Source organism: Cyprinus carpio, chromosome B16 (genome assembly GCF_018340385.1).
Source record: "Cyprinus carpio isolate SPL01 chromosome B16, ASM1834038v1, whole genome shotgun sequence".
NCBI classification, from domain to species: Eukaryota; Metazoa; Chordata; class Actinopteri; order Cypriniformes; family Cyprinidae; genus Cyprinus; species Cyprinus carpio.
In genome coordinates, this window is record NC_056612.1 from 25,130,303 (window position 1) to 25,147,024 (window position 16,722).

General features: G+C 37.4%; 2 protein-coding genes across 3 annotated transcripts; both read right to left on the minus strand.

Moving 5' to 3' along the window:
* LOC122140107 (receptor-interacting serine/threonine-protein kinase 1-like) lies at window positions 1–788 on the minus strand. The gene is made up of 2 exons (XM_042741896.1): window positions 427–788; window positions 1–136 (listed from the first exon to the last, which is right to left on the minus strand). The coding sequence occupies exons 1-2, from the start codon at window positions 553–555 to the stop codon at window positions 23–25; spliced, it is 243 nt and encodes an 80-aa protein (XP_042597830.1). The 5' UTR covers window positions 556–788; the 3' UTR covers window positions 1–22.
* Window positions 789–2,311: 1,523 nt separating this feature from the next.
* LOC109089434 (serine/threonine-protein kinase Nek6-like) lies at window positions 2,312–8,301 on the minus strand. 2 transcript variants are annotated; one of them, XM_042741704.1, is made up of 5 exons: window positions 8,166–8,301; window positions 7,019–7,173; window positions 6,796–6,934; window positions 3,587–3,694; window positions 2,312–3,294 (listed from the first exon to the last, which is right to left on the minus strand). In XM_042741704.1, the coding sequence occupies exons 2-5, from the start codon at window positions 7,162–7,164 to the stop codon at window positions 2,566–2,568; spliced, it is 1,122 nt and encodes a 373-aa protein (XP_042597638.1). In that variant the 5' UTR covers window positions 7,165–7,173; window positions 8,166–8,301; the 3' UTR covers window positions 2,312–2,565. The 2 variants fall into 2 exon arrangements, with proteins under 2 accessions (XP_042597638.1, XP_042597639.1); XM_042741705.1 differs by lacking the exon at window positions 8,166–8,301 and adding an exon at window positions 7,731–7,881.
* Window positions 8,302–16,722: the final 8,421 nt, after the last annotated feature.

Here is a 16,722-nt window from a genome sequence, read left to right on the forward strand (position 1 = left end):
TGAGCGTTTGTCACGAACGCCATTATTCTGCAGGATCTCTGGAGCTGAATAAGTTTTCTGCAGAGGTGAGTCCATTTCTGGAGAATTTAGCCAGTCCTAGATCAATGATCACAGCACGATGGGTTTGATGCTCCACCTGAAATTGAATGAGAAAAGTAAGTTTCATTGCTCATGACCACACACGGGAAAAATGTTCTTTAGTATTTTTTTCTACTACAACACCTAATTGAGAGAAAATTGAGACATATAATCTCAAAGTCTGTAATCAAAAGACACAGATTTCAATATGAGCTCAAGGATTCGTCACTGAATCCTTCAAAGGAACTTTAGGAGCAACATCCAAGACAAAGTTGATTCCTCTGAATAGTAAAATAAAAACACATTTTCGATTCTTGGCCCACTGAGGAGCATTTGTTTCGGTCTCACCATGATGTTATCAGGTTTGAGGTCTTGGTGGACGATGTCTTTACTGTGCAGATAGAGTAAACCTTCACACATGCCGGTGATGATTGTGCCTTTCACTGCTGGAGTCAACTGAAGAAGACAAGAAGACATTGTTGCACTTTAGCTCCACTAATATAATCTATAGCATACTTTTTAAAGATGTTGTAAAGAAATTTACATTACTGCAAGATAAGAAAAATATGCAATACTGTTGACATTTACTATATGAAAATGCAAAATATACAAACATTACATTTACATTTAGTCATTTTTATCCAAAGCGACTTACAATTGGGGATACATAAAGGCGATTCTTTTTAAGGAGGCAAACAGACACAGGAAGTGCTTGTAATACCAATTTTTAGACATTGTTCAAATAAGTTCAAGCTTGAAAGAGAATGAATCAATAAAGAGAAGGGACAATTTTTATTTATTTATTTATTTTTTACGATGAAGTCAATTAGCTTCGAAAGAGATGAGTTTTCAGCTGGCACTTGAAAATTGTCAGGGATTCCGCATTCCGGATAGGGGTGGGAAGATCATTCCACCAGCCAGGTGAACGAAAATGTTCTGGAAAGTGATTTTGAGCGATTAGTGATTAATGAACTCTGTACCTCATAAGACGAAACAGCATAGTTGTTTCAGGAAGACCCCAATTTTTTTATTTTTCAAGGAAACTTTAATCAGTTCTAACATTCTCTTCTTCAAAGGCAGCAAGTTGGCTGGTCCTCATAGTTTCAAATAGTGCCGGTCCTCCCTATACGTAAAGTAGACTAGCCTTCAGAGGTTGCGTAGGGCCCCCCAAACCACCAGGGGCCCTCCTTGCTCCTAAAGATAATTTGATGGTTAGGCCTGTGCAGTTAATACAATTTTAGTATTTTTTGATTTTGGCTTTCAACGATTGTAAAAACACCATGCTGCATTTAGTTATTTTCCTTTAATTTCTTTAATTACTAAGTTTAAATTACACATTGGTGAAACAATTTTTTTTTTTAAACATGCCCTTTAATGTAACTCATAATCCTGATCCCTTTCAGTGATTACTACAAATGACACTGAAGACACAGACATTGGAAAAACTAGTAAGAACAAATTACAGTATATATATATATATATATATATATATATATATATATATATATATATATATATATATATATATATATATATATATATATATATATATACTTTTGGCCAAACAACTGGTGAGTAGTTCACTCCATTATTTTATGTTCTGAATACCTTGATTACCACAAGATTTCACAGTGCAGAGTTTATAGTGCAACACATGCAATTGACAAATTAGAAGTTTCTGTTCATGTTCATAATCAAATTGTATTAACTCTCCATAAATTCTTTCTAAATTATAAAATCAATTAGCATTTGTTTTATTTGATAGCCTGCATTTTTTTTTAAAAGTAAAGTAAAATAAAGCAATTGAAAACATTTAAGAGTGTACTGATAAAATCAAAGAAAACAAATGTTTCTTTGAACTGAAAATGCAGAAAATGTTATTATCAGTTCTGATTATTTTTAAACATTAATTATTGTCCTGATATAACAGCAGCTATAGCTACTGATTCTAAAACAGAGTGCAAAACTGTGGGAAATACATACACATATCAAAGGTAAATTTATTCTCAGAATGAACGATGCAAATGCATGATGACGTTTGAGGTCTGCATTTTTCCAGTCCACCAGAGGGAGCCAAAATATTAGTCCAGAGCAAAGTTCACCTGTGTATGTATATTCCTCTTTTGGATACCAGATAGCTATTATTGAATAAAGTGCAAATGAATTTTAACACATTTCATTGTGTGATATACTACACGTTATTAACGACAGAAAAAGCAGATAAACACATTGGTAAACACACAACCATTTTAATAGTTTATACTTTACATCAAATGAGACAAAATTATTGTTGAATGAATATAAACAGGATATCAGCAATGACAAAACAACAACAACAACAACAACAAAACTACAACCAGTTTCACTATAATAGTTTTCCAGATGGGATTTCTTTTAAAACAAGAAAAGAAAAAAGCATTAATCTGCGTAAAATCAAAGTGCTCGCCAACATTTTTCAGAACACAAGTCTATTCTCAAGTGTTATTTTTAAGAATCTTTGGTTATTTGCACTTTCTCGTATTTAACGATTCTCCCATCTTTCGTGACGATCTCTTTATATTCTAGAGCCCCTTTTTCCTCAATGTAGCGTTCCTGAGTCACTTTTCCAGTTTCAGGGAGAGGGCACGGAAATGACATCAGAGACAAGTGCTTGTTTAAGGCCTCCCCTCTAACTGGTGCCATTGCCTTTCCCAGCTCTCTCTGATGAGGTGGATCCTGTCGATAACATAACACAGGAGGTTTATTTACCTCCACTTTAGGAACAGGAGGTCCTGGTGGTCCCCACTTTTGATTTGGCCTTATGTCATTTCCATGTGTCACCATGTCTCTTGTGATGTATATTGGTCTAATGTCTGCTGGTTGAGGTGAAGCAGCTCTCCTGATGTCTGTGATAACTCCAGCCATAGTACTTCTGTGATTGGGATTGGGTTCCACCATCCTGGACACTGGATTAGAGTATGGCTGATCTTTTAGAGTTTCATGAATCTTGACAGGAGTCACAAATTGGGTTGGTAACCTGATCCTGACACAGAGTTCAGCTATGATTTTACCCATGGCCCAAACGTCTGAGCGTTTGTCACGAACGCCATTATTCTGCAGGATCTCTGGAGCTGAATATGCTTCATTGCCCAAGTTTTCTGCAGAGGTGAGTCCATTTCTGGAGAATTTAGCCAGTCCTAGATCAATGATCACAGCACGATGGGTTTGATGCTCCACCTGAAATTGAATGAGAAAAGTAAGTTTCATTGCTCATGACCACACACGGGAAAAAATGTTCTTTAGTATTTTTTTTCTACTACAACACCTAATTGAGAGAAAATTGAGACATATAATCTCAAAGTCTGTAATCAAAAGACACAGATTTCAATATGAGCTCAAGGATTCCTCACTGAATCCTTCAAAGGAACTTTAGGAGCAACATCCAAGACAAAGTTGATACCTCTGAACAGTAAAATAAAAACACATTTTCGATTCTTGGCCCACTGAGGAGCATTTGTTTCGGTCTCACCATGATGTTATCAGGTTTGAGGTCTTGGTGGACGATGTCTTTACTGTGCAGATAGAGTAAACCTTCACACATGCCGGTGATGATTGTGCCTTTCACTGCTGGAGTCAACTGAAGAAGACAAGAAGACATTGTTGCACTTTAGCTCCACTAATATAATCTATAGCATACTTTTTAAAGATGTTGTAAAGAAATTTACATTACTGCAAGATAAGAAAAATATGCAATACTGTTGACATTTACTATATGAAAATGCAAAATATACAAACATTACATTTACATTTAGTCATTTTTTATCCAAACCGACTTACAATTGGGGATACATAAAGGCGATTCTTTTTAAGGAGGCAAACAGACACAGGAAGTGCTTGTAATACCAATTTTTAGACATTGTTCAAATAAGTTCAAGCTTGAAAGAGAATGAATCAATAAAGAGAAGGACAATTTTTATTTATTTATTTATTTTTTACGATGAAGTCAATTAGCTTCGAAAGAGATGAGTTTTCAGCTGGCACTTGAAAATTGTCAGGGATTCCGCATTCCGGATAGGGGTGGGAAGATCATTCCACCAGCCAGGTGATTGAAAATGTTCTGGAAAGTGATTTTGAGCCTCTCTGTGATGGTACCACGAGGCGTCACTCACTAGCAGATCTCATACTTCTGAAGGGGCTGTAGATACGTAGTAGTGAGTGGAAGTAGGCGGGTGCTGAGCCTGTGGCTGTTCTAAATGCAAGCATCAATGTCTTAAACTTGATGCGAGCCGCAACTGGTAGCCAGTGCAAGGAGATAAAGAGAGGTGCAACATGAGCTCTTTTGGACTCGTTGAAGACCAGTCGTGCCGCTTCATTCTGAATAATTTTTAGAGGTTTGATTGTGCCAGATGAAAATCAAAACAAAAAACAAAAGTAGTAGTCCAGCCTAGAAATGACAAGGGCCTGGACAAGAAGTTGTGCAGCATGCTCCGTTAGAAAGGGCCTGATCTTTCTGATGTTGTGCAATGCAAACCTGCAAGATCGAGCAGTCTTTGCAATGTGGTCTTTGAAGGTCAGCTGGACATCAGAGGTTACACCAAGATTTCTGACTAAAGTTGATGGGGTAATTGCAGAAGAACCTAGCTAGATGGAGAAATCATACTGTAGAGTTAGAGTGGCAGGGAAGACAAGACGCTCAGTCTTTCCCAGGTTGAGCTGTAGGTGATATTCTTTCATCCATGCCGAGATGTCTGTGCAGGTACTGTTGGATCATCTTTTTGAAATAAGACATAGAGCTGTGTGTCATCAGCATAGCAATGGTAGGAGAAGCCATTTGCCTGTATGATGGCACTCAGTGATGTCGCGTATGTGGAGAAGAGGAGGGGTCCAAGAACTGATCCCTGAGGAACCCCAGTGACCAGTTGATGTGCTTTGGAGACCTCCCCTCCCCAAGCCACCTTGAAAGACCTAGCAGTGAGATAGGATTCAAACCAGCGAAGTGGAATCCCTGTGATGCCCAGTGATGAGAGGGCACACAGGAGGATCTGATGATTCACAGTGTCAAAAGCAGCAGACAGATCCAGCAGAATAAGAACTGAAGATTTGGAATCAGCTTTTGCAATCCGCTGGGCTTCCATGACTGACAGTAGTGGAGTCTCAGTTGAATGGCCACTCCTGAATCCTGACTGGTTAGTGTCCAGTTTGTTGTTCTGTTAGAGAAACAATGATACCTGGTTGAAAACAACTCTTTCGAGGGTTTTTGCTATGAATGGAAGGAGAGAGACAGGTCAGTAGCTATCTGTAAGTGAAGTGTTTAATGTAGGTTTTTTGAGCAGTGGGGTTACCCGAGCCTGCTTGAATGCAGTGGGGAAGGTGCCTGTGTGGAGAGATGTGTTGATGATGTGTGTGAGTGCTGGTAAGAGTGTAGGAGAGATTGCTTGGAGGAGATGTGAGGGGATTGGGTCTAGAGGGCATGTTGTAGGGTGGCTAGAGAGGAGAAGTTTTGATACTTCTGCCTCAGTGAGGGGACAGAAGAAGAAGATGGGAGTTTTAGCAGTGGGTGTGGTTGGTTTGAGGTCTTGTGGCGTTGGGCTGAGAATTAAAAACCACAGATGAAAAAAAAAAACACAAATTAAAAGTCATCTTCTAATCTGGTTGGTCTTCTGCATTCGGCCACATGTTCTCATCCACATCACACCTGATTTCTTCTTCTCTGGCAAGGTATCTTTTGGTATGCCTTATCCACCCTTTTCAACTGTGATGTCTTGGCATGCTGCATCCAGGAGGGACATTTGTTCCTGTGGACGATGCTCAAAAACCTTCCATTTACAGGCTGAGAAAAACTTAATGAGGTTGAGGAAATTGAAGTAAGGGGCAAGGAAAATGGACATCATTCTTGGATGCGTGTCAAACCAGTATGTGACTGCACGGAAATGGTGGAATGCCAAATTGTTTCATGATCACATATATTGGCAAGGAGTTTCCCACCCGTCACCTTTCTACCTCTGGAACCAGTCTTTCGTGCAGGTCTTCTAAAATCTCACATTCATGAAGGAGTGCACTTTTCCACACAAGATCAGCCCAAAGAGGTCCTCTTTTACTGCATATTGTATGATCATGTGATTGAAAGAACCTCAACACCTGAGTGTGTTTCTAGATGGGAATCAGCTGTAATTTATATATTTGCACAACTTCAATCAGCTGTTTCTCATTATTGAATAAAAAACGGGATATATTTGTCTTTCAATTCACAATATGAACAGCTCTTCACTTTGACTTTAGCCTATAAGTTAAGTTTAGAACGTGATGTTATCTGTTCTGACATAGGTCTACAGTGTGAAAGCATTTGTAAATTTGGCAGTAAAAATCCATTGTTTTGATCTTGGTTGAGATTGTTTGTAAAAGAAGTTCAAGCATTTTAAATTTATGTTAACTGTATGCATTTTGTGTCAAAGCAACAATAAATGTGTTAATTGTATAGCCTACACAGACAGATATTGTGCTAATTGTGTTAAGAAGAGTTTAGTAATATTGTTAAAAGTACTGAAAAAATTGTTATAGCGATTGTAAAAAAAAAAAAACCCTGTAGTATTATATTATATGGGAAAAAAGCACCAAATCAGGACATTCTGCTAAACTTCTCAATCTGTTTTACTAAAGAAATAAATCATACAGGTTTGAGAGAAGGGTAAGTATAGGATGACAGGTTTTAAATTTTTAAGCTGTGGTAGACATCTTTACCTGTATTTTAGAAAGCTGTACTTTGAAGATGGTCGTCTCAAGATCTTCCCCAAAGATGAACTCCAAAGGAATGTTCCACTTGGAGTCTTTTACCCAAGGTTCACCAAGAAGCTTCACCACATTTGTATGCCGAGCATTACTGGTGTTAAAAAAGTGTGCTTCATGGTTATAATTTAACCTCAGTTAAAATAGTTAAAAATTAAGAAATATTAAATATACGTACTGATATACTTTGCATTCTCTCTCCAGTTGTTGTCTGCTGATGACTCCGATAGGAACTCTCTTCACAGCAGCCCATGTGTCTCCAAACTTCTCCTTGTATATTTTCCCAAAGCAGCCTGCAGCCAGTGTTTGTGTGGAGTACGCCATATAGTTATGCTGTTAGTACAGAACACATCAATATGAGAAACTATCAATCCATCTACCTATCTATCTACACTCTCAGAGAAAAAAAGGTACAAAAGCTGTCACTGGGGCGGTACCCTTTCAAAAGGTACTAATATTAACCATTTAGATACTAATATGTAGCTTTAAGTAACATCTATCTATCTATCTATCTATCTATCTATCTATCTATCTATCTATCTATCTATCTATCTATCTATCTATCTATCTATCTATCTATCTATCTATCTATGCCAGAAATCTGTCAGAAATTTCAAAGCCAGTATCTTCATGTCAGTGTTTGTTTTCATATGCAATTTTATGTACTCAATACAGGACTGTCTTTAAATAGTCATCACTAACAGGAAAAAAGGTAATATGGGTCATCTGGTGTTTACAGGAAATCCCCACCGTTAGTCAACTTGTATAATCACATGGATAAGTTTCGAAATATTGTATCTAGTTGTAAAGTTATAAAGTCATACACTTTTCTTTAAACCCTACCTGACATTCTACCTGATCAAGTTACATAGGATAGTTTGTTTGAATACCTTTGGGCAAAACCTGCTGTATTAAGCCTGTACATGCTGCTGGGAAAATGCGGTCAAACTGGATCTGGATTGCAAAATAAATCATAACCCTCTCACACAAAGAGTGCAATCAAACCATCTTTCCTTAAGTTTATGTCTGAGTATTTTTTAGCTTAAATTACCCTCCTAACCACCCCCCTCCAACCCCTGGAAACAAAATAGTTTATGTATGTTTCCGCCCATATCCTCAGTGATATAATTATCCAATCATCACAAATATCCTAGAGCAATTACACAGACAAAAGAAGTTGTTCCTTGATAACCATGAACCAGAAGAAAGAACAGAAACCATGTCATCACTATCACTGACATGAAACCTCTAGCTGTAATCACTGACCTTCATAATAACACACAACAAAATAAGAGTTTGTTTCAATGGTCACTGAATTTTCATACCTGTATCAGCAGGTTATGTGGCTGGTGGTAATGAATGTGCTCAAATAAAACAGGAACAGTGATTTTCTTTGCTAATTACCTTCCTTCTATAACCACACCCTCGTATTTCAACACTGAAAGGACACCTGAAGACAAAACCAACCAGATAAGACAGACAGAGAGAGAGAGAGAGAGAGAGAGAGAGAGAGAGAGAGAGAGAGAGAGAGAGTTGCTAGTTATCATACAGTGAACTTTATAAGAAACATTCTGAGGTGTAGATGGGAGTACATTTTAAAAAAGCCTATGGAATGTCCCCATAAGACACACGTCTTGCAATAACACACGTGTGTTTTATGGGTAAATTCCATAGACATTATGGTATTTATACTGTACAAACTTTTCTACCCCTTACCTTTACTCTACACCTGAACCTACCCCATCATGCAAAACTCCAGGTTTTCTTCAGTAAACCCAGAGTTTCTTTCAGCCTCCTCCCCCTTTTTAAAGCGTAAGCGATGTTTAAATACCTCATTCAGTCATTCACGCTGCACAAATGTTTTTTTACTGAGTATTTTTGTGTAAAATTATTAAGTTAAGATGCATTTTCTATGAAAAATTATTTAAGATATTTAGTCTTGTTTCCTAGGAGAAACAACTGCATTTAAGTGCATTTAACATAGAACATGTAAAATTGTCCGCCAATATGGTAAGAAAAATAATCTTAATGCAAACAGAAACAAATATTTTTAATTTCTTACCCCATTGGCAGATAATTAACAAAATAAGAAAAAAATTAGCCCCCCCCCCCATGTAAACAAGACTTTACCTTATGCCATTTTTTATTATGTAGAAAATGCATCTTGATTTAAGAATTGTTCCGCTTACTGACATAACCTTGGTTTCCCAAGAACCTGAGCACACTGTGCTACAAGCTAGTAGCTAACAAACACAAATATAACCAACTTCACCCAAAGGGGAAGAAGGACAGTCTTAACAGAGAGAATCCATGCCTGTAGTGCAGGGACATCCAAATGATAAAATCTGGCAAATGTGGATGCCGACAACCAGCCGGCAGCTGCACAAATCTCCAATAGAGATCATGCCCAGGAGGAGGCCTTCCCCCTTGTGAAGTGGGCCCTCACACCTATGGGGCATTCTGTAAGCATTCTGAGGCATAAGCCAAGGCTATCGCATCTACAATCCAGTGAGAGAGTCACTGCTTTGTGGCTGGTAGTCCCTTCTGGCAACCTGCAAAGCAAACAATGTGCTTTTCAGAATTGTTTGAGGATGTAGCACCCATTCACCTGGGGCTACATTGCCTCTGGACAGCATGTCTGCGCCAAGGTTCAACCCAGCAAGTGAACCGCCCTTAATGAGAGGAGTTATTTTTGTGCCCATAGAAGGAGGCGTCGAGCCATCCAGTTAAGGGAGTGCGATCTGAGCCTGCCTTGGCGATTGATGAAAGCCACCACTGTCATGTTGTCCGACCGGACAAAGACATGGTGCCCTCTCAAGGCTGGCAGGAAGGTTTTCAGGGCTAGGAAAACCACAAGCATTTCTAGGCAGTTGATATGCAGGCATTGCTCTGGGGCTGACCAGGAGCCGAACGCCAGATTGCCCTCCAACAAGGCGCCCCAACCCGAGCTGGAGGCATCTTTTGTAACCACCTTCTTTCTGGAGGTCAGACCCAGTAACACACCTGTTTGAAACAGGTGGGGGGTTGTTCAGGAAACCACAACTTTGACAAAGCTTTGGTCTATCCTGACACAAAGTTGTTCCAGGTGCCAGGCGTGGGGTGGAACATGGGCTTTGAGCCAAAATTGAAGTGGTATCACAGAGGCAGTGGCCACCATGAGACCGGGCTGCCTCTGAAAAACCTTCAAAGGACATGTCGTCACGGGTTTGAAGGATGCCGCCAATCGTTGAATGGTTAGGGATCGTTCTGGCATTATCCATACTCGCATTCGAGCAGAGTCTAAAGTAATTCCCAGAAAGACAGCTTGCTGTCTGGGGAACAAATGACTCTTCTGTGGGTTGATCTTCAACTCGAGGTGCTAAGCAACAGCATCCTATGAGCGACCAATTTCCATTCTGACTTGGCTAGAATCAGCCAATCGTCAAGGTAGTTCAATACTTGGATTCCCATCTGTCTCAGAGGGAAAAGAGCATCTATGCACTTAATAAAGGTGTGCTGGGCCGGAGACAATCCAAATGGAAGAACTGCATACTAATAGGCCACGCCCTTGAATGCGAATCTCAAGAACGGTCTGTGATGCGGGGCTTTGTGAATGCGAAAGTACGCATCTTTCAGATCCACTGTCAGGGACCAGTCCTCAAGGCAAATGTGCGCAATGATCTGTTTGACAGAGCGTGGTGGGCATGAGTGCGCAGCGACCACCTCTTCCAGAGGGGAAGCTTGCTGTGCCCCCTGTCATCAGCGCCGTCAACAGAAGTGAGAGCCGCTGCTACAGAGGGTTTAACCCAGGCCGAATAGGGGTGCACCATGTCTTAGTGAGCTCTTCGTGAACTGCAGGCAAAGAACGGGGAAAGCCACTGACAAGAGGACTGTTGGCGGCTTCCCGGAAGGTAGCAATAGGTCCAATAGGCCGTGGGCGTGCTTTTCTGGGGTTGACCATTCAAGACCTGAGTCCTCTACAGCCTTAGACAGGATGCAGATGAGTTCAGCATCCAGCTTCAGCCTCACAGGTAGAGCAGAGGGAGGGGTTTTGGGCTCCTCGCCGGAACCTTCCCACACTCCTGCCACTGACGCCACCAAGGACACCGAGTTGTCAGCAGTTATGTCATCGCTAGTGATGTCATCGTCAGCGACGTCCTCATCTGAAGTGCCGAAAGAGACCAGGCCACTCACAGCAGAAGAGGGGTGCTGGTCCCCTTTGTGAAGCACACTGGTGAGAAGAGAGGACACGGGGAGGGCGGGGCAAGTGGCAGCTGAGCCGACGTGACACCACTCAAACCCAGAGAGAAAGACCTGCTGCTCCACTGTTTCTTTCTCTTAAGTGAGAAAGGAAACTGGAGCGTTGAGCGGGGAGGACTACCATCATGGAAAAAGGCGATCAGCGAGCGGAGACAGAAAAGGCTGAAGGAGAATGGTCTGATGAATGGAAAAAAATTTTTTGGGGGGGGCCGTATTCACATGCATATTTATTTAAATATTTTCTTTAAAACATCGGAGATGCAGGGCACATTACTAAGGCCGCTGTATGCAGACCGATAAGGAAAGTGTGCGTCGCTCTCACACTCTTTCTGATAATTTTTTCCTGAGCACAAATCCATCAAAGAGGAGTTTCACTGAACTGTAGGTCAGTGGAGTAGAAATTGGTTTAAATGAGGCTAATCTGATAAATGATGTTCACATGATAACATCTCGCTGCCACCTCTGGAAGTAACCCAATAATTAGAATGTCCTTTAGGATTTCCGGTGTGGTTGGATGCATTGGTGACATGCATATTCTTATCATTGAACCTTCTGAAAATGAAACGGATTACTGTATGGAATGAAAGGATGCCAGATCATGGAAGGGGTAGTAGGAGATATATGCCATAACCACCATCACAGCTGTTCAGTAAACACAAATTATTAACAATTTATTTTGTCATCTTTATTTTTTCCTAATACAAAAGCCTTTTGGATTTTAAAATTCTTCCAATACTTGACCATCTCGTCTTCATCTGTCGGTGGTGCTAGTACAGGTTCTCCTCCATTTTGCAAGCCTCTTGCCTTTTTGCTGTTGACTTACTACAAGTCAGTTGTTAATTTCATTAATTAAGAAATGTAACAGGTTGGATTAGAGAAGATTTAATTATGTGATAAGAGCGTTGGACTATGTGGAAAAAGCTGCTGCGCTTTGAAATAGACACTGAATGATATTTAATATGTCAAATATTTGTAAAGTCTTGTAGCTTTTTCTCTTTTTTTTTTCTTTTTTCATGGGATACCTAGATAATTAGTTAATTTTATATTAAAAATGACATTATTACAATATAAAATTATAGAAATATATTCCTTTTTAAAAACAAAGACTTCAAATGAAATGAAATGAAATGTTTCCTCATTTTCACAATGTGTCCAGAATAGATCTGAGATTATACAGATTACAATAGGTTTTTGTAGTTGAACTTAATATAACACACCTAAAAGAAGAGTCATGTCGGTCAAGTCAGAACAAGACAGGGACTATTTTAAGTGTTGAGCAAGAAGAGACTAGTGTCCTCAAAAAACATCTATAATCTGTTCTAGTAGGGAATTTTTTATTTTGTATAGACAGATCTATACATACATACACACACACACACACACACACACACACACACACACACACACACACACACACACACACATATAATATATATATATATATATATATATATATATATATATATATATATATATATATATATATATATATATATATAAAAACACATATAATAACACAGTCCAACGTTTATTGGAAATGTTGCACAGATGTGTATTATTCCTTCTAGTTGAACATTTTAATGTTGTCATTGTATTTGTATAATATTTTTTTAAATTGCAAAGATGGAAATTATATTAGATTGTTTTATTTTATCACAATATTTTTATTTTTTTAATACATTCCTCTAAATTTATTTAAAAAAAAAAAATATTTCAGGTGTTTATTATTATTATTATTATTATTATTATTATTATTATTATTATTATTATTATTATTATTTCTCTTAATTAAATGTTTAAAACAAAACATGTTTTCTTAGAAATATTTTTCAATTAGTCAACATTAGGTTTTCCCCTATTTCTCAATATCTCTTTCCATCCTGTTAGCAGTTTGTAAAATCCCTTTTAAAAACAAGTTTCCTTAACGTCATCACCCTACAGGAAGTGACATCGATTTGTTTGGAGGGAAAACATGCTACAAGTGAGTTTTTGCAACGACTTTGAGCTGTGTGATGGTTTGTGGTTAGTTGGTTTCTGTCACTTTAAAACATCTGTCACGTTTGATAAAATTACAGGAATAAGTTACAATATCAATTTATAATACGAACGTTTCCCGAAAGATACAAAAACAAACAAAAAACTCGGCTCGAGCATTTGTTGAGCCCAATGTTATGAAACCAACAGATGGCAGTGTTGTAATGAAGTGAAAATAGATTTTCTTATGTGAGGCCGGTTTTAATTTTGAATTATACATTTAATATAATAGCATAACTACTGGAGTAGTAATTATTATATAGTGGTGGAGCATTAATATAGAGGTTGTCTTTTCATTAGTCTGTCTCTCTCTTTAAAAGAATAGCTGACAATAGCTTCTATCATTGTTTTTAAGCCTTCTTGTCTTGTTAAAATGAATTATTTATAACAGATTTGACCCAAAATCAACTTGAGGCTTGTTGATAGAGAACTTGACTGCTAAACTTTGTATATTTGTTCGTTCAATTACAAGTTTTATATGACCCAATCTGAATTGGTAATATAAAACTGGCAATTCGCCTTCTTAAAAGATTAAATGATTATGTAATTGTCCTTTTGTTTGTTTTATATGGAAATTAATGGCAGAAGAACATAATATTTTCTTCTGTAGAACTTCTAGATCAGATGTGCAGGCTTGCCATTACCATGCTTATTTCTGCCTCAAACACGTTTCAGTTTAGTCATTTATAAAGCATGACATGTTTTCCCATGATGTTGGCCAAAGCATAACAGAAAATGGGATTGAATTATGGTCGATGTACTCTGATCTCCAAAATAACCCTTTAATTTATCAGATCGCTGTGTGGTTTGATGGTGATGAGGGACATTGAGCTGGCAGGCTTGTAAAGCGGTGGTTGCTGTAGATCAGATTGTTGGAGGCAGATGCTCTACGAGCCCCAGCATCCCTGTGTTGATGGTCCAGTAGACTGAGTGCATGTGCTCCACAGTGTACAGAGCTCACTTTAGCCAGAGGACTTTAGGACCAAACTGAACATCAAACTGCTTTCATAAAGGGCAATTGAAACTAAAGCATTGGTGAATAGAGTGCCACCAGGAGTACTCAGAATGAGTCTGGAAATTTCACATTTTGTATTTACATATAAGCCTATTTATTACTTATGGCATTGTGTTTCTCACAGTCTTTTAGTTTGTATTCAAAAACGTAAAGGGTCATTGAAATTTTAAAGGGAACATGTGACTAGGTGTTACTTGGTTGTTCTTTGATTGTAGATTGTTTCTGACACGTTGCATGAATAGAGTGTAAATTGGGCATGAAAAATGAAATCAGTTTTGTTTTTCTTAACAAATGGTCAGTGAAAGGATTAATTGTTTAGTTTAACAATCTTAAAATGTCAAACTCAGGAGGTCAAAATTAACATTATATACAGTATATGATTCATGTATTTTCTATTCATTTTTTTGTTTGCTTTTTTCAGCTAATTTATCAAAGTTTCAAACCCAGGTTTGTGTGATTTATTTATTTATTTATTTATTTAAATTCAAGCATTAGATTATTTATAGGCAAATTAAAAAAAAAAAAATCTAAATGTATATTTAAAATAACATAAAAAATAAATATTACTTGTATGTTTTAGTAATTAAAATGAGTTAATGAGTTTACATGTGACAAGATCGTGGTTCTTGTTTGACTAGGTTGTTTTTGGCACTTTGCAGGAATAAAGTTAAAAACTGGACATGCAAATGTCATTTTTCCCCTTCTCAACATATCAGTACAAGAACGACTTGTTTAATTTAACATTTATAAAATGTTCATCATCAGACCCAGGGGGTCACATTGAATATTGTATGAGTCATTTAATGTCTGTTCTTTTTTTTTCAGGAGGTTTGCAATTTTTGCAGACAGTTTGCTAAAGTTAAAATCCCTGGTTTGTGTCAATCAATAAACCAAAAATGACTATAAAAATTTTTAAAACAACATTTAAAAAAATAGTATGTCTTTAGTAATTCAACGTGACTAGGAGGTATACTGAAAACAGTTTGGTATAGAAACAAATTTCACTTCAGAAATTGTTAGTAACTATAACAATAAAGAAAGTAACAAAATATTTAAATACTCTTTTCTTGTGAAATGTAGTCCAGTTATCTTTTTTATGATTTTATTTACAACTTCAATTTCAAATGTAAAAAAATTGGGCGGTAAAAAAAGTGCAAAATTTAGCATGAAAAATAAATATGTTTTTTTTCTTAAGAAACAAGTGAGTGAACAGGCCACTTCTTTATTTTAACATTCATAAAATGTTGAATGATGAGCTCAGGAGGTCAAATTGAATATTATATGCATCAGTTATTTTCTATATTTTTTTTGTGGGGTTTGTCATTTTTGCACCAAAGTTTTGGGCATGTCTATATACAGTTTTATTATGTTCAAGTAATAGACATTAAATCTTTGTGCCATTCTTCTGACATTAAGCATTTGATTTTGTGTCCTTGATTGAAGTGCCATGAGTGACGGTGAGTTTTTGATGAATGACACACAACTGCCTGTCATGAGCTGTCAGTGTTTGTTTCCATGGTGATGATAACGAATGGCGTGTCCCGCTGCTCATGAGATCTCCTAATGAGGCAGTTACAGTAGAGGTCAGAGGCAAAGAGTGTTGTCTGTAATTGCATTATGTCCCCAGACAGACAGAGTAAATTTGTCTTTTAAAGAACAAATGAACCTCAAAGACAACATGAGTCATATACATATTCATTTTTCTTCCTTTCTTTGTCATTTAAATAGATGTGAGTCAGAATGAAACAGAGGCTCTTCTGATCACCGATCATGTATCTGGACAGTCACTTCTGTTGTTCAACAAACCAGAATTGACTGTCTTTGAAACGCTGTGTTAAATGTAGTTAAACAAGAATCGGCAGCTGGATCTTTTACTATTAATTTGACAGATTAATCCCAAGCACTGCAGTTCAATTTGACCTGTTTCTTTCTCGGCTCTGTTGTCGGTTCACTTTAATACTGTCGACCCACATTTACTTTGATACTCTCAGTGAACTCAAACCTCCCAGCACCCTCAGAAGTGGCAAGATGTTATTCACTGAATTTGCATATTATTTACATGCAGCTGTACCTGATAACTAATCTTTTTAAAATCCCCAAATCATGCCAATCCTTTCTTATAATAGCTAGTCATCAACATTATATTTAATAAAAACAACTAGCTATTTAGTGAATATTAATTCTGAAGGATAGTTAAAAATCCTCTAGTTGTTTTTCAGCCTTTTGATGATGGTCCATATTAATAACATCTCAATATTTATATATTTGCTCTGAAATGCCTTAAAAAATATTTTGTTTTTCTTTATAGATGTATTATATCTGGTCAGATTTACATTTCTGTGTGCATATTTACATTTGCATACTGTAGATAAAAAAAATAAATAAATAAAAGTGAGAAATCAAGATATATCCACAGAAAGCAAGTCTTATTTTTTTTAATTTATTTTTTTACCTTGTAAAATTGATCTTGTTCTAAGCATATCTAGATATACTGGGAAAAAAACAATACTGGTTCTGAAAATGATTTTTTCATTGCGTTTGGTATGCAAATCTGACATTTGGATTTTCAACTTCAGAGAGCAGTCAATGGGTAG

Bases quoted from the DNA above. Each gene is read 5' to 3' on its own strand.
- LOC122140107 (XM_042741896.1), bottom strand. From the start codon at position 555: ATGTCTTCTTGTCTTCTTCAGTTGACTCCAGCAGTGAAAGGCACAATC. The intron at 137-426 runs GTGAGACCGAAA...ATTCAATTTCAG, and splicing joins TCAAACCTGATAACATCATG to GTGGAGCATCAAACCCATCG.
- LOC109089434 (XM_042741704.1), bottom strand. From the start codon at position 7,164: ATGGCGTACTCCACACAAACACTGGCTGCAGGCTGCTTTGGGAAAATA. The intron at 3,695-6,795 runs GTAAAGATGTCT...TGTCTTCTTCAG, and splicing joins TACAGCTTTCTAAAATACAG to TTGACTCCAGCAGTGAAAGG. The intron at 3,295-3,586 runs GTGAGACCGAAA...ATTCAATTTCAG, and splicing joins TCAAACCTGATAACATCATG to GTGGAGCATCAAACCCATCG.